Here is an 18,315-nt window from a genome sequence, read left to right as displayed (position 1 = left end):
CCCATATGGGACCATAGTTACTATTAAGGTTTATTTAATCATTTTGACTTTGGGTTTGAAATAAATTTGAAGATTTTTGACTGAATTGAACTACTTGCGGAGGGAGATTCTTAGCTTACTTGGTTTATTCCAAGATTTGGGTCTAAATTTTAAGACAGTGACGTACATTTTTGTGTAAATATACATTCTTTCGTGATGCGTTTAATAATTTGTATCTCTAAATTGGTGAATGATTTGGCTTTTGGATTCTCTTTGCTTATAACAAAAGATGGCTGGAGTATATGCAGAAAAACTCACTTTATGGGCACATGTTACATCACACAAAAAGAACCGAAAAAAAAAAAATCCAACAAATCTTGAAGAAGAAATGGAAAAAACCATTGATTAAGCTTACCTGCATACCTGCAAAAGAGTACTTTATTGCAGTAGCATGTACAATATAAGGCCATCAGATATATGTGATGAATAACTTTTGTATAGCTGTTTACACAAGGCTTAACTTTTGCTGATATTGAATATTTTGTAGGTATCGGATGCATCTACCGTAGACCATCTTGACACAATACATGAGGATCCTAATTCTAGTGAGCATCATGAATCTTGAATGGATAAGGTTAGATGAATTCATTGTATTAAGACTCTTCTTTGCATTTTCTTGGTTGGGAAATTCTTGGATATGAAATGGTTTTTCACAAGAAGGTTAATTTGATAAAAATTGGTAATGGCTAGTCTTATTTTGGTCCCCTTAGATGCTAATTCTGTAGCTTATCATTGAAAAGGAGTCAATTTAGACCTCTTAAGAAGAACTTTCACAAATTTTAACATAGGAGTGTCTATATACTTGTAGCCCTTTATCTTTTAGATTTCTCCTTTAAATTTGGTGATAAAGTGTGTTAAAAAAGAACTAATTCATTTCCCTCTAAAAAGGGACTAATTGATAGTATACACCAACTTGACCAGCAATCTGCCCTTAAATTAATGGGATCATCATCACTGGACAAAACTAGCTTTCACAGAAGTTAATGGAAAGTAAAGAAGTGTGCATGGTCCTTATATGGCTAGTCTTACTTTGGTCCCCTTTTTGATAGGATGTATACATGCCCCTGCAAATTCAAGAAAGAGCCTTAGCTTCATAGCTGCTTCACTAAATTCGGGGGAGGGGAAGGTTGGGTGGGATTGGGTGATAAGGAGGAAGGAATTGTAACTAAGAGGTTCTGGATTCAAAATCTTCCGCTTACCAAGAAAAAAAAAAAGGAATTACTTCACTAAATCTTGCATTTCTTGAAATATTTGTCATTGTGCCCCTCCTCTTTCCCCCGGTTTACTTTTTGCTGGTCAACGTTTCGATCTTTGAAATTATTAGTTGTTTTTTCTTGTCACCCTTGAAATTTCACGGACATATGTTGTTTTGTAGTGGCATGGACAAATTTGATAATTGTGGATTTGACCTTGCCTTTTTTTTTTACTTTTTTTATTTTAAGAAATGCTGAATTGCTACATCTTAGATCGCTTTATATTTTCTTTTTTCTTTTTACTTTTCTGGGATAATTGTGATTTTTGTGCTTGTTTGAATTGGATGAAATTGTTACATATTCAATAGTAAGCGGACCAAAATACGACTACTAAGTATACATCATTTCAAGTCTTTCAGGAAAAAAAAAAGTACGTTTTGTCTTTGATTGATTAATAAAACCATGGCCAGTGCAATCTAGATGAATTTGTAAAAGAGTGTTCTTGGATGCATCCTGTCTTAGTTCATGGTAGTAAATTCCTGGCTCCATATACATGGAGTAGTTAGATGTGCAATTTCTTGAGATTTTGAAATTGAGAACTTGACTTTCTTCTTCTATTCATCCCTGTTTTATTTCTAAAATAATACATGTCTACGAATTTTTTTCTAACAAATATTGTTTTGTAGGACATGGAGAGGAATAATGCTTGAAAGAAAGTAGTCATGGTATCTATCTCTAGTAGCTTAAAGTGTTTGTGTTCAAATAATGTCTCACTAGTAGTTATTGGACCTTGTCTATTTAGCACTTGAGACTTGAATTAATACTTATATATTTTAAGATGGATACATTTCTATGTGGTACTTTCAATTAATTATATCAATATTAACTTTGAAATATTATTTAAAATAATTATTATACCACTTTTTATAATGTGATGTACGTGAATAAAGAATGTAATTAGAAAGATGATTAAAAAACGTGTTTATGATGCAAAACACAAATAATATTTCAAATAATGACATATACAAACATTACATCTATCGAGACAATTTCTTCTAATCTAGTTTATGTCAGTATGTCAATCAACACGTGCAAGCACATGCACTTTTCTAGTAATTTTGTTGAAACTTTATTATAAGTAGTAATTTGAAATTCAACATTTGCACATATGTAATGAATCTAACAGTGATAGTGTATAAACTGTCAGTCAGTGTATATCAGATTTACTCTTTCTATAATAGGTAGATAATATATAATGCACATATAGGAAGATAGATGATAAAGAAGACGAGACATATAACTACAGGCACTAATTTCTAAATTTAAATGGTAACCTCAATGTTAAGAGTTTTGCGTGAGTACATACATATAAAGCACTTTATTAATTTTCATCATGCACCATAATTGCATTCAAATGGTAAGTCATCATGTGCCAAATACCATACCTACTGTGGGCATAACTTAGATGATACAACATTTTGTGCAAATCACGTTTTCAAGAGAATTTGAAAAATGTTCAATTGATTGCTTTTTTTTTTTTTTGGATAGCAATTACTCATCTTATACGCCCCATGAGGCAACAAATCGGATTCAATTAAGGTGTGGGATTGATTGTGAGGCCAAACTCAATTCTGAGTTACGTTTTTTGTTGTGTGAATTACTTCATGATATGACCCTTCGCAGTAGGTAATTCGAGATAGTTACAAAATGGTTGCATTACCAATTTACCAGCCATTGCTATTCCCATTGCTCATCAAACTAGTTCGAAAACTAGACTGGATTGGTCAGTTCGACTGGTTGAACAGCGAACTGGTCATGACACAAGTTCAGTTCTGTACTAAATTTAAAGAATCAATTGAACCAGTCAAATCCGATCAAGAACCTGTCAAAACTAGTAAAAAGATTGGGCTTTGAACTTGTTCATACTTTTTTTTTTAATTTTAAAGCCATCCAATTTATGTAATAAATAAAATAATAAAAACAACATTTGAACCGAATTGAATCAGTTGAACTATGCCCCCGTTTGGAAGGTGAGTTTTTTGGGTGTTTGTCTAAAACTTTACTGTATATTACTGTAGAAGTTGTAAGAAAAATTTTTAGGTTGAAAAACTTTTTTAGGTTGAAAATTTTTTTTCTTGCTTTTTTTTTTCTTTCTTTTTTCTTTTCTTTTTTCTCTTCTTCTTCTCCCTTCCCCCTCCCCCGGCACCTCTGCCCCTTCCTCCCTCTCCCTCTCTGCCCCTCTGATCCTCTTTTTCTCTCCCCCGGCACCTCTCCCTTCCCTCTCCCTCGGCACCTCTACCCTCTCCTCCCTCTCCCTCTCTGCCCCTCTGCCCCTCTGCCCCTCCTTTTTTCTCCCCCTCTTCTCCCCCTCCCTGGCTGCCTCCGACGCCAGAGAACTTGTAGGCTGCAGCCATGGATTTTTTGTTTCATTTTTTCTCCCCACTCTCCTCCCCCTTTCTCGCCACCCTCCTCCTCCCCCAACCGGCAACCTTGGTCGCCCAGAAGCCAAAGGAAATTTTTTTTCTTTCTTTTCCCTTTTTCTCCCTCTCTCTCTCTACTCTCCCCTCCCCCTCGCCCTCTGACGCCAAAGTTGTTGTAGGGTTGAATTTTTTTTTTTTGTTTTGTCTCTCCCCCTCTCCTCCCCTCCCCTTCCACTCTTCCCCTCCCCTAGCAACGATCTGGTCGCGCGACTAGATTGCAGCCCCCTCCCTCTCCCCCTTTACGATTTGGTCGCGTGACCAGATCGTAGCTAGCTGAAGGGGGAAGGTGGCGGGGGAGGCAGAGGGGAGGGGGAAGGGAGAAAGGAAAAGAAAGAAAAGAAAAAAGAGGTTTTGGAAACCAACAAATCGGTCAAAGGGAGAGGTGAGAGAGAGAAGAAAAAAAAAAAAAAGGACGGCCGGCACTGGTGGCCGGAATAGTGACCGGCGCCGGAAGCGGTGGTGGAGGTGGTAGTCGGCGACGGAGGACGTGGTGGGTTAGGTGGGGGAGGAAAAAGAAGAAAAATTGAAGGGAAAGTTTTTTGTGTATTATTTTGAAGTGTGTAAGTGAAAAATTTTGATAAGTTTTTTGGGGTTTCTGTAGCAAAAGTTGTTAAAAAACTAGTATTGTACAAATTTGCTAAAAACTTGAGGTTCCAAACAGGCCCCTATAAACTGAAAGCTCATTCAATATACTTAATAGTTCCGTTTGACGAACATTGCATCAAACAGACATTGAAATGCAAACTTTTAGGACAAAATTACTGTGGAAGGTAAAGAAAGAGTGACAAGTGTCGAGTTTGTGCAATAATAAAAATCTAACTACCACCAAAAGCAATCAACAATTAATTTCAAGTACTGGAGCAGGGACTCTGGATGTGCAATGGATTACTTGATTCACCCTGGTTCCAAAGAGTTTGCTTAATCCGATATACCAGAATTGACTAACTGACAAAATTACTAACTAGTAGACAGTGGCAAGCAGGGTCGAATCCACAGGGATTGGAGATAATTCGTTTCTTCTAGAGTTCAGAGCATGGGGGGTTTTTGGAAAATATAAAATAACTAATTAACCAACTAATGAAACAACTTATAGAAATAAACAGAAATTAATCAATAACCAATACGACTCTAGCCAAAGGTGCAACTTTTCAGACACGGTTCATTCAACTGATCATTGATGCAAAGATAATTCAATTACTCATTATTAGATTGGTTATAGTTGTCATACACGCGATAAACAACCAATTTTTTCTTATTTTTCGATATTCAAGGTACGACCGTTAACTATTTATCTAACTAAGAAATAATCCTAAGTACGACCGTAGGATTTAATTTCTCGATTGCATTAAGAATTAGAAAAATCCAACCCTAACCAACAAACACGCTACGAGGGTTTGTTTAAGTTAGATCATACATTTTCCTAACATGAAACCAATCACGTCAGTCACCACTGGTGTTAATCGATTAAACAATTATGGATTCAATCAATTAATCTGACGGTAGATTATTAGGTTAATTCGAATATCGAGACCTTGACATTCAAATAACAAAACAATCATAAGAAGTTAAACCAGAAGACGTACAAATACTAATAAATAAAAGAAATAAATAAAAATAATTCGATCTCACAGATATTTGGAACCGCGCCTTCGAGTTGGCCTTCGACTAGAAGTATGAAGTTAGTTCTCCATTAATGGAGAACAAGCCATCTAAAAATCTGTTTGAAGCTTCCCAATTGTTTCTCTCAAATCCGTGCAAAGGAAAGAAAAGACAAGAATTGTCTGCTACTTTTTCGTCTCTAGCCAAAGCTTGAGAAGCTGATGTCTCCGAATTTTCACCTTTTTGGCTTCTAATTGATTGGTATCCTAATACCAATCAACTTCCTAAAAGACAAAAGATTCCTATTACAACTCAATTTTCTCAAGCTTTCCTTTCTCTTGAGAATGACCCCACGGAATAAGGAAAGTCTTGACAGATAACAAATTAGGAAGTTGACTCGGATTGGGAGACTGCCAAATTTCAATCCCTACTTTCCGGCATTGAGTGTAGGTCCCGAACGTACCACCGTCAAATTAACTGAAAAATTGACACTTTTAATCACGTTTTGCTCATTTTCCTACAATTAGCACCATTAACCAAATATAAGTAGAATCCGACAATTAAAACAATATTTGGCTAAAATCAAGAGAAGAATAATTAAAAATTTAGCAACAAATTATGACCTATCAATGAGATATCTTTTTTTTTTTTTTACCTGACACAATAGACCTATACTACTCTATACTAAGAGGAGGATGGACCTAAAAAGGCCCAAGAACAACCTGGAAGGAACTGAATCACTACCGGTCCAAACGGATGCCTACACACCCGCTAACAATATTTCCATGAAAAATTTTGCTTAATTCGTTGTGCATGCTTCTTTGGCCATGATTAACATGGACTATCTCACATAACTTGTGAGTTTCACAAATGAAGTTTACATGAGCGTTCGTCCTTTTGTTTGAGATACTGTCCATATAGGCCTGCTGTGTATTGTTTAGTAGAATTTATGTAAAACATAGTCCGTGAAATCATACTTGCACTATGGAAGGATAATCCGTATCGTTGGGATTTGTAATATACAGGCACCTTGGATTTGGAATAACAAGAAATAGGTGGCTGCTATTATCTTAGCATATGAACTAGTAAATGGCATTTGAATCGTGTTGGTGAATCCATATAAATATTCTGGCTTCTGTTGCATGAACTTAGGTTTGCAATGCAAATTGGAGATGATGAAGTGCATAAGATTGGAATATAAAAATATCATGGTTTATCAAAATACTGGCCCCCCTTTCATCAATCACTTCCAAATTCTATTGAGATGTCTTTCTAGAACATGAAAAGGCAAAATCAGAAGAAAAAAGAAGACTGAAAATCTGTCATGTTATATAATTGCCTTTTGTGTCTAATCTATGCTGTCGTTTCACAACACGAGTATTCTGTAATAATATGCATATTGCTTTCATTTTGTTCCAACAATAGGACTTCATATAGACTGCAGCTTCTGTATAAAACATAAGGCATTCAACATCATGGCTGGTACAAGAAAAGTTTATGAAGACAAATATATAGAGAAAATTATAATTGTAATGCCTTCTTTCTTTTATCGAACTGTTAAGCATCTCTTCCACCCTGAAGATCAGATAAATAACTCAACTACCAGCCTGCAACTATCTCTTAACTCTGCATTCTCCGAAGGCCAAGCATACAAATGATTAAACCATAGCTCTTGGCCATCATCAGCAGGCACAAATGCCTCGCTTGCGCCATATCAAATATCCTGCCTGACTAGGTGGTGGCCAAGGAGGGGATGCCATGCAAAAGAACCGAAGCTCTATATTCATCTAACAAAATTGTGTTACGTGGGATTTTGAACTAATCCATGAAATATGTGGCTTGTGGGTAGGATAACAATGTGTTTCGGCTCTTTTAACTCCATTTTCATGAGCTTCTTGACCTGTCAATTTCATCACCAGCCAGAATAAGATGATCACCATCTCTCACTACAGCGATATCTTCAACTAGAGCCCCATCTTTAGTAAAAACCCTGGTTGGACAGAACCCAAATTTCTTTGCACCAATATCAAGTAGCTCTTGGATTGATTCTGGCAAGAGAACAAGCCTGCAAATATCACAGCCCCTTTCCCGGCAACTAATAGTCACTCTAGCATGATTAAGTGTATTTACATTAATTGGAGATGCAGCAATACTCTTTCCTCCTGCATAAATATTTAAAAGAAATAATTATGCTCAACTTGTGGCAGAAATAAGATTAATATGTTCGCATATTCTGTCTTCCAAGCATGCAAAAAGGCATCACATTTTCTAGAATATCACAATTGCCTCTTCAGTAGTAAAGATAAGATTCCTAAGCATTTCTTCTCAAGAACAACATAGTCATTTGTCACGTGTTCATCTTCTTAACTCAAGGAAGCTAATAAAATTCTCAACCAATAGACAATTTTGATCATAACTGATGAATAATTTATCTGTTTGGATAGTTATGATAGGTCCACAGTTTCCCTCATAATCCTTTTGCATTTGAATATACTGGATGTTTAGTTCATAACCAGATTTTCACCTGAACATGATCAAACATGTTCTTGTTTGGCTACCCTAATCCATAACTTCTCATACCCAACATCCACAAAAAGAGTTGAACAATATATTCTAAATATGCAAGGAAAAGCAAATAATATCCTAAAAAGCTCACCTTCATTAGGTCTATTTGCAGCTGACATGATCCCAAACAAGGAATTGCGGAAATTACTTGCCCTTCGTTTCAAGCGGTTTCTGGATGTATCAGCCTCTGTAACACTCACTGCGACTTCTGGGGTTAAAGGAGGCAGGGTAGGCTCACTCTGGTATTTTTTGAGGTAAGATACAGCTTGCATCTGAGGGGAAGATGCGACAGGTTGTCTAGTAGATTTTTTCTGATTCTGCAATAAAAGTTTTATCCCTTCGTTTGCCTGATAATCAGCTAAAGCTCTTGGCGTCCAACCATGCACATCTGGTTTGTCAACATCAGCTCCTTGCTCTATCAGGAACTTAACCATTTCAGCATTGTCTTCAGAAATAGCTGTATGTAGCGCTGTAGTGCCTAAACTGTTAAGCAGTGTGACATCTCCACCGTACTTAATTATGTCTTTAAGCAACTCTAAGTTGTTTTGCTCAACAGCGAAGCATGTGAAACCACCCACATCACCAGAAGATATATTTGCACCATTGTCTATTAACAACTTAATAACAGCTTCATGCTTATTCAATATCGCATCCCACAAGGGAACATTCCCATCAGAATCTGCAGCAATACAATTGTTGATTTCATTAGAAGGTATGGACTACAAACACAAAACCTGTACTATTATAGGTAAAAGGTGTTACAAGATGTACAGATGTCTGCGGGACCTGTCTAGATGTTCAGAACTTAATAGCTAACCCTGAGTTAATGACAACCCCTACAATTGGGTTGTCAACTTGGAACAACCTCTTAGGATTAGCTGCTTGGTTTTAGCAGCCCCTTTCTCTTATTTCTAAATTAAGAACATCATATGGGATTAAATAAATTTGTTTCAGAAGATCCAAGAACATGATGCCAACACTTCTTGTTCACTCAGCTAATCAATGAAGAAAGAAGATAGAACTTAGAAGTACTTCAAAATGAGCACCACAGGATGTTGAACAGGAAAAACTTACCACTGAAGAACAATATAAAAACTAGTAATATGATGAGCTTAACACGTAAAAATCGGAATCTGACAAGTGCCTGTTATACTGCACCATGATTTGCAGGTCAGGAGATTTCAAGTCTAGAAGTAGGACCTTTTCTATTCGGATCTGCTCCATAATCTAGAAGTAGCAGCACGCATTCAAGACTACCTTTTGATGCTCCAATATGCTGTATCAGAAAATGAAATTATCTGAGCCAAAAAGTCATACTTTTATTATGTTGAGGTTGTAGACATACCTATGGAACAAAGTAAAGAAACTACAAACCAGTGCTGTACGTCCACTGCTGTCCAATTCATTTGGATCCGTACCACGTCTCAGCAATTGATGCAAGAGTAAATCATCTCCTCTTGCTGCTGCAAAACATAAACTAAGAGGCACTTCCATGCGCCCTTTTGCAAGCATGTGTTCTGTTTCTGCCAAAATTGAATCTGTAAAAGGGTCCATTTGATCTTTCAAATGCTGCACGAGAAAAGAATAAAAAGAAATAAATTGACTGTTTTCCTCGCAGGCATAAAAGAAATGCTCACAATATCAGATTAGAGTGTATGAAGCCCTCATACTCCTCTCGCAATATCAGATTAGAGTGTATGAAGCCCTCATACTCCTCATATTCCACCAATGGGACATGAAGAATGGTTGATAAGTAGCCTTGCCTAACCATCTGGCTACTCCAGCCAAAAAAAATGGAAGAACGCCACAAGCTCCTTGTTTCCTTATCAATTCTTTTCATATTTTATGTGATGCAGAGCTCAGAAACAATAAAAGAGTCATTACCTTTTGCGAGAAATTTATGTTCACTTATTTGAGTTCCTAAGAAAATATACAAATATTCTAAAGCAATAGACAGAAGGCCCTGGGTGCATGCTAGAAACTCTTAAGCAATACCATGCAGATGCTTACACAAAACTCATTTCAATCAGTTCACACATGGATAAAACTACATTCTCCAATTGTCTCAGATGCAAAATTATTGCAAGCAAAACTATTATATAAAACCTGAAAATTTGAACTGCAAACTAGATCCCTCAAAAGTGAGATCATTCCACGTTTTAACTATAGGAATAGAGAATTGGTAATAAAAGTATATACTGTCTCACCTGAAGAAGATTGTTCATAATTATGGTCCCATCTCCAACACTTGCTTGGACAATGTTCAAAAAATCAGTGCGATTCAACCTCAATAGTTGGCTCAAACGTTTTGTTCGAACAGTGAAAACTTGTGGCCTATAGCAAAGAACACCTATTTCACCACAAACATCCCCTGTTTTCAACTCCCCAACCACCTGCGGTCATTTATAACAGACAGCAGTCCTATACTTGTCTAATATAGGGCAGTTATTCTTGCATAGACGTATAAGATATGACTGGGACATTAATTGCAATATTATGTCACACATGTTACCTGTTCTATTCCGTTTCTGAGCACGATAAGTTCCTGTCACCAAGAACTCAATGTCAAGCTATAATTCACCATTAGTAATGAACATCAGTCTTTAAAATTGTAAAGAAACCAAAGATTATATTTAAAAGTAAAACATGGACTCTTTATGCTATTTAGGGATAAAAAATAGGAGGAAGATTGTTGATCATCATTCTTTTAACAGCCTATGCTTGTTTCTCAATCTGAGTAGCATGATGCTGTCAAACTTCATAAAACTAAAACAATTAATTTCCTAAAAACCAATAGGACTCTGCTTTGAAGCTACTGATTAATGTTACCCTTTTAGTCTGCTCAATTCAAAAAGTTAGAAAAACGGAACCAGAAATGATGTACCAATAAAATCAGCAATTAGTTGCTCTCCTATTTCTCTACACTATGTTTATGTGATTTCATATTGGGCTGGCCTCAGACAGGAGGAAAAGTGCTTCTTACAACTGCTCCAGTCACTAGAATGTATAAGTCTGTTGGAGCTTCATTTTGCAAAATCACATCTTCCCTGGGTGCAAAATACTCAGCTTTCATCTCAGAAACCTAGCAAGTCAAACATCGAAAAGGATGGTAAGTCATCTAAATCTAAGCCTTCCCATCACTTGACAGACAAATTTGGAAGCACACCTCTTTGGGCATGCGCCTGGGATAAAAGGCATCAACCTTAAACATAGAAGAGAAGAATAAGGAAGTTCTAGCAATTACCAGTTGAAAAAGCAGGTCATTTGATACTCCGTGAAACAAGTAGACCTTATCAACAAGTGAATAAAACAAATAATGTGAGATACTTGAACGAATTGCTTTTGGAAGTACATCAAGAGTTTCTTGTTGCTGAAGGCCTTCAGAGTCTGTTCTGTATCTCAAGCACAGATGGGCAAGCATCTGATCCTGAAGGCGAGGAGGCAGCTGGTTCCTTTGAGCAAAACTTGATGCAGCTTGAATAGTATCTCTCTGTGAGCCATAGAAAACATAAAAAGAAAGGGTGATTGAGCTTCCAAATATTTCATTAAATGTTAAAGCTAGAAAACCATGATATGTAGTTTACATCATTCCTTTTGTGAGGATCCTTATGTGCCATTTACTATTGAATGACTGGCAAATATTGAATGCATTTTGGACGTATAAAACAACATAGAGATAATTCACTTTTCCGCTTCAGAAACGATAGAGGATTTACTTACAAATTTCCTAGTTCTACCGGTTCCATGAACAACCAAGTTGGTCATATTTCCAATAAGATATGCTGTGAGACCAAGGTTGAATAGCATATAGAAAATGTCAAATAGCTTCTCCCGTGAGTTAACTGCATGTAAATCACCATAACCAGTAGTTGTTAGGGTGGTGATCGACCAATACATTGAAGTTATATAGTGAACCCACAAACTCTGCTCATCAAAATTATCCATGAGACCGATCCATGTGTTTTTGGGATCATGGTAGTGAGCAGCTAAAAGATAATAGAAGCAACCAGCACAGTGAACTGCAAAAAGAGTCACCTACAAACAAATCAAGAGATTCATAAAGTAAATCATATGTCTTGTATGCAGTATGGGAACGAATACTTGTTTCTTATGGTACTTACACAGATAAGCTTTGCACATCGAACCCAAAAGTAACTAAAATTCCTATCCTTCTCCAACCTGCAATACCAAAAAGCGTATGTGGACTATTGTGACACAGTGAGAAAAATGGATTGTCCTGGACAGTGTAAAAATGCAGCTCAAGCTTCAAATGAAGTCAAATGTAACTTTGTTTTGTAGCAGGCAAATTTCTCAAGTTCAATTTGTATCTCCATCCAGAGTTACATTGACACATTTGCTCCTGTCAAATCCATATGGGAAGATAATAATGTTATAAAAGATAACTCTTTCTAGCAATTAGAAGGATAACAGTCCAAATGGTGACTCTACCTTAGCAAGAACTCACCATGGCTTACCCCAAATAGTTTTAAGTTTCAATTAAGTTGGCTCATGACAATTGCTGAGATGTTCTCCAACAAGCACCTTTTCATGACAAAACAGCTATCTCATGTTGAACCCATTGAGTAGTTAACTAGCCAAAGACCTTATCAACAAGATGATTGTCTCTGACATAAAGCCCCTACTCTGATATCCTCAACTATCCCAAAGATTCAATGTACTTAGACAATGTATGTGCAGGATAAAGTTTTCATTCGGCAAGTTCAACACAGAATACAGAGGCATTAAGAAAAATATCTGTGGTAGCTTCTAATGAAGAAACAGTAGATCATAAGATAATTGGATGTCAAAATCCCAAGCTTGCTGGAGACAAGATACTTGGTAGTCACTACACCTGCATCCTCAAATTTCATCCTGGAGTTTGACAAAAATATAAGTCACTGGTTTCCATGTGCCTGCTTCATCTTAGTATCAGCCTATTGTATCCAACATTTCACAAAACAACATCATCTTTCTCTCACATACAAATAGTGGAGAATCATGATGTGAGACAGAAGAAGAAGAAAAACATCCTAAATCTTTAAACCCATGGAGAAGAAACAAAAATTTCTCAAAAAAAAAAAAAAATCTTAGCAAGATAAGAAATATAGTAAGTATATGGAAATGGATCAAAGAGATTACCTTGCAAACATTTTACTGACTCTACGAAGACGCCAGAGCCGAAGCATATTGAAGTAGCCATATTGTTTCAGAGGTTTAGGTAAAACCTTCCTTGCTAATTCGGAAGGGATTGTGGATATCACATCAAAAAGCAACCATGTTCTTGCATACCTCCATGCTATCTGGTTTGGGTTGTCCACAAGAAGATATGTGGCCTTATCAAGGTATGCCACAAAAAATGTTAAAATGATATCAATAGCAAAAAATCCATTAACAACATTGTCTGTAATTGAGAGAGCTATTGAGGGTTCATCTAGGAATCCAAACTCAAATGGAGAGACCCATGCTGTATAGAAGACCAAGAATACCAGAAATGTATCCCAAACTCTGCAAATTTAAGGTCAGCAGAGGTAACATTAACACGTGGAAGGGGATTATATGAAGAAATAATGAGATATTCTCCAAATATCATCAACCTTATACAAAAGTACACGTTCATATATTAATATGCACAATGAATATAACCTAAAAAAGGTTTTTAAACATTTATGCTACTTAACATATCATCATGTAGAGATCATAGAAGGTTTTGCTTTTGACAAAGGATATTGCAGATAAGATAGTTCACAAGTTAATCTTAACTTTTGGCAAATCTTCTCCCAAGTACCATTAAAGTGCATTACTTTTGTTAAACCCCTTAACATTAGATGTTAGCTACTGACTGAACAGGATAAATTTCCCACTTTTATGTATGGAAGGGGTAAAAAAATAGAAAAGCTGCTACAGAATGGTAATTGGTAATAATAAAGCCAAGAAGACTCGCAAGAAAAGTAAGGGTCATATTAGCAACATGCAATTAAGGTCCACCAAAATCAAGATATAAACAGATCAAATCAGCTAAGTTGAAAACAAACAAAAGTTTGTATCTTTGCTTTAAAGGACTTTTTCTGTTGCATAAAGAGTAAAAATATCAATCACATAGAGAGTAAAAACATCAATCACAGCCTTAGTCTAATGACATTCATAACCAGATTGTCCTAAACTTGCATCCCAAACTAAGATCGCTGTAAGATTGTCTTTCCTACTTTCTTCTTTAGATGAAGGGGCCACCTTGACAGAGTTGGAGGGTGCACAAACAGTTACCAGGCTTATTACATAGACACCAACCACCCCCCCCCCCCAAAAAAAAAAAAAAAAAAAAAGACGCAAACTAAAAACCAAAAAAATCCAAGATATTTATTAAATTAATATATTATGTACATAATCTAACAGATGATCAAAAACAAGCCAGCATTCATACAGTATACCTCTCAAATTCTGGGAAACAGAAGACACTTTTACTGCAAAGGAAGCAGAATCAGAAAATTGTCGAGGTTGAAAATTTGAAAATATAGAAATTGTTAATACAGAGAGTACTTTTAAATCTGCTAAGATATAATCTTTCAGATTACTACTTGCAGTTTCAACTTTCATGCAGGTTCTACGACATAAAATAGTAAAAGCAGCACATGCAAGAACAAGCAAAAAACAAAAAATTTTAACACACCTAAATGTAATACATGCAGGCAATACCGAACCATTAACCATTCCTTTTAGTCCCAAAAAAGTAAAATTGAAAAACAACAATAATAACAAAAGAAGAAAAAAAGCAAAAGGGAAGAAAGATTTGAAATTGGAAGAATTAAGAATTACGTACCTGTAACGGGGATCAAAAGGGGAGATGATGCAACGACGAAGCTTGGACCTTTTGTTGCTATGGGCACCAAGAGAAGGAAGAATACCGCTGGAAATGCTGTGATGGGAACTTCTATCATCCCTTGAAATTCTTTCAATCTCATTCTCTACAAACGAGGCTCCTCCTCCTTCTCTACACATCTTCCCACTGAAAAAAGATACCCTCTTCTGTCCTTTTTCCTTCATCATCTTTCTTTCTTTCTTTCTTCAAGAACAATCCTTCTTCTTCCCCCTCTTCAAAATCCCATTTTGCCTGATTTTTCCTTCCTTTCTTATTCCAGCTTTTTCTACTTGGCGTTCTGACACACATGAAAATGCCCCTCCCCTCTTTTTATCCCTCTCAATCCATTTTTGTTGATGGATACAAATAGTCTTACGTTTGAATTGTGTCTAGATTTGTTTGTCTCCGAGGTTGTAGTTGTTTATTTGTCTCTAAATCTCTCTTTTTTCCTTGATATTCTTGGGCTCATGCTTGTGCTCATCTTTTCCATATCATGGAGTTAGTTATGGTATTTCATGTGGACTCTTAGAGCATTTGGAAAGACAAGAATGACCTTGGTTCTTCTCTTTATTTACTTTTCAATTAACCTTTATTTCCCATAGAAATTTTGGATTGTTTGGAGAAAAAAATTGTTTGGATTAAATTATAAACATATTTTTCAACCACTTTTATATTTAAAACATATTATTTCTTTTTGACCCTCCCACCTCACAGCTATCGAACCCTCAACCAATAGCAGGGAAAACTGTAAAAGCTTTCTCTGACCACTGAGCTGACCCCAATGATTAATATACATCATGCTCCAAATAAAAAATGTCACATTTTTGTAATCAATAATTTTTTCAAATGATGGGTATCCAAGTTTAGCATAAAAAAAAGCAAACGAAAAATAAATCATAAATCGCACTCGCCCGTCGTAAACTCTTTGATAATATGTACCATTAATATCAATACCTTGTACTTTTATAAATTCTTGTATCAATGGTAAAAAATAATAATGCATTGGAGGTGTGAATTTACAATGGAAAAGTGTGGACAAAAAGAAAAATAAAAAATCCTTGCATTGGCTTGCGAAAAATAAATGAATAAATAGGATGCGTCATTTTGTTCTCCAGATACTTCTTTTGTTATTTGGGAGAAAGGTTTGTTGGATTTTATAGCGAAATTTTTCATGTTCGAATGAGAGTATAAGGAAGAAAAAAGTCTTTTATTACGATAGCTGTTGTTTATCAATATTCTTTTTTCAGGGTAGTTGTTTTCTATTAAAATCTTGCCAACACCATCTTTACCCAGCATTACATACTAAAGTACGTCTAAGGTGCATTTGATAAAACTAAAATCTGAAATCTGAATTCATTAAATTATTGAATTGTTAAGTATTAAATTTAATACATATGAGTGCATATCACATTCAGTGATAAGTGAATAGTTTATCACTTAATTTTGAGAACACGTTTTGTTTAGAAAATTCAGTGTCACTTAATTAATTCAGATGTTCAATTTTTGGTTATTAAACGGTTCAAATATGTTAAAATCTGAATCTATTAAGTTCAAATGCTAAATTGGATTATTAAACAAAGCCTTCAAGATGGACAAAAAGGGATCACCTATAGATTATACATATGGGACAAATAAATTAATAGATTAAAACATGCACTTAAAATTAATTATTAACCCAATCCTTCTTATTTTTATTCGTAAAAAAATCGTGGTCATATTAGTAGAAGAAATAATTAAATAGTAAAAGTAATAGAGGTCAAATTACTCAAAGGATTAGCTTACTGAATTCCTTTGAACGTGAAACCGCATTACCAAAATTATCGTTTCCAAAAAAAAAAAAGAAACCACATTACCATATTTGGTCATGAACTAAGCCTAACATATTAAATAATAATGTTAAGCAGGTAAATTATCTCCTACCAACAAGTCAAGAACTTAAAAGTTACAGAAAGAAAACAAGATATTGTTCTACTCTATGGTCGCCATTTAAAAAGAGCATTAATGTTTTCGTTCCCAAGATCTAGTAGATCATTCGTATTAATTTGTTTGGGCCTATCTAATGGTGCCAATTGAGCAATTATTGAATTCATTAGAAAAAATATACAAATGCAAATAAGTACAATAATTGTTAGGATTAATCTTTCCTACAGTGACATTATCAGATTTGCATGAATGATAACTATGTAAAATTTAAATGTTAAAGTTCAATTTTGCAATGTGTCATGGATCTAACAGTGATAGTTAGTGTATATAAGATTTACTTTTATTAGAATTAATCTTTGTTACACTAATAATATACATATATATTATCAATTTTGAATAAATGATACTCCCTCTGTCCCACTTTGATAGTTCTGATTTTTTTTTCACACAATTTAATAAAAACTAGTTAACTTTGTTGGAACAATCAATTTAGGTAACTATTTTCCTAAAATACCCTCACATTAATTAGAGTACAACTTTATGAGAACTTGAATTGATAGTAAAAAAAGAATCAACTCTCATTAAATGGGGTAGATTTATAGTAACAATAACTTACATTAAATAAGGGTATTTTAGAAAAATTAAAATACAACTACATTTTTCAATTGGAAAGTGGACTACAATTTGGAACAGACGAAAAAGGAAAACAGGACTATCAAAGTGTGACGGAGGGAATATATATATTGTCAGTTTTGAATAAATAATAATTATGTAAAATTTGAATTTTGAATGTATCATACATCTAACGTAATAATTTATATACTACTATTAATATGTATAAGATTTACTCTATTATCAGCAAGTGCATAATAAGTTGGGTGAGTGATTAGACATATTAATGAATGTCTATTAAAACACCCGCTCGAAAAAGCTCAATTTGTTTCCGTGACCTGTAGAAGATATTAATGCCTTGTCAAAGTGCATGAGAAAACGGGAACGTAAATTTAACAATCAATCGGCCTAAGCTGCAATCCTCCTAGCATAGTCAGTCAGATTCGAGCAACCCAATAATAAATGCCTAGAAAGCTTCAAATTCCTATTCACGAAGATACTTTTCTGGTGACATATCCAAGTGCATGTGAAATTAAGTCGAAACTATCAGAAACTTTCCGTCTCTAGCAGTGAAGGCAGCGGTATCAACAATTAGGCGGTTTTTCTTCGACACGTTGACTGCACCTAACATATTTATTATTCCCTCCGTCCAATCTTTCTTGTTCGTTCGTCCCAAATTATAGTTCATTTTTCAATTGAAAAATACACTATGTATTTGGATTGTAAATTATTTGAGATATTTTTATTATAATACTTTTTGTAATGTGATGTATGTGAGATAAAAAGGTAATTGGGAAGATAAAAAGGTATATTAAAAATTGTAATGGTGATGTAAATAAATATATTTGGACAAATAATCTTCTGTCCAAACACACTTATCTTTTAATTTCTCTAAAGTACCCTTATTCAATATAGGTTGTTATTAGTATAAACTACCTTATTTAATATAGATTGTTAACCTACCCCATTTAATACATTTAGATTTAATGTGAAGTAATGTAAAATAAGAATTGATCTTTCTTGATCATCAATTCAAGTTCTCATGAGCCAT

General features: G+C 35.0%; 1 protein-coding gene across 1 annotated transcript; it reads right to left on the bottom strand.

Annotated features, from left to right (window-relative positions):
* Positions 1–6,739: 6,739 nt before the first annotated feature.
* On the bottom strand, positions 6,740–15,199 carry LOC113702983 (potassium channel AKT1-like). Its single transcript, XM_027224183.2, has 12 exons — positions 14,691–15,199; positions 13,016–13,381; positions 11,998–12,055; positions 11,597–11,911; positions 11,121–11,366; positions 10,860–10,958; positions 10,389–10,421; positions 10,084–10,269; positions 9,251–9,445; positions 9,077–9,152; positions 7,968–8,555; positions 6,740–7,473 (listed from the first exon to the last, which is right to left on the bottom strand). The coding sequence occupies exons 1-12, from the start codon at positions 14,915–14,917 to the stop codon at positions 7,196–7,198; spliced, it is 2,667 nt and encodes an 888-aa protein (XP_027079984.1). The 5' UTR covers positions 14,918–15,199; the 3' UTR covers positions 6,740–7,195.
* Positions 15,200–18,315: the final 3,116 nt, after the last annotated feature.

The sequence above is a fragment of the Coffea arabica genome, chromosome 8e (assembly GCF_036785885.1).
Source record: "Coffea arabica cultivar ET-39 chromosome 8e, Coffea Arabica ET-39 HiFi, whole genome shotgun sequence".
In the NCBI taxonomy this organism is placed as follows: Eukaryota; Viridiplantae; Streptophyta; class Magnoliopsida; order Gentianales; family Rubiaceae; genus Coffea; species Coffea arabica.
This window is presented reverse-complemented; position numbering and strand designations above follow the sequence as displayed.

Excerpts from the sequence above, each read along its gene's own strand:
- LOC113702983 (XM_027224183.2), bottom strand. The coding sequence starts at position 14,917 with ATGATGAAGGAAAAAGGACAGAAGAGGGTATCTTTTTTCAGTGGGAAG. Across the intron at positions 13,382-14,690 it reads CCTTTTGATCCCCGTTACAG|AGTTTGGGATACATTTCTGG; the intron begins GTACGTAATTCT and ends TTAAATTTGCAG. Across the intron at positions 10,270-10,388 it reads TCAGAAACGGAATAGAACAG|GTGGTTGGGGAGTTGAAAAC; the intron begins GTAACATGTGTG and ends AAATGACCGCAG.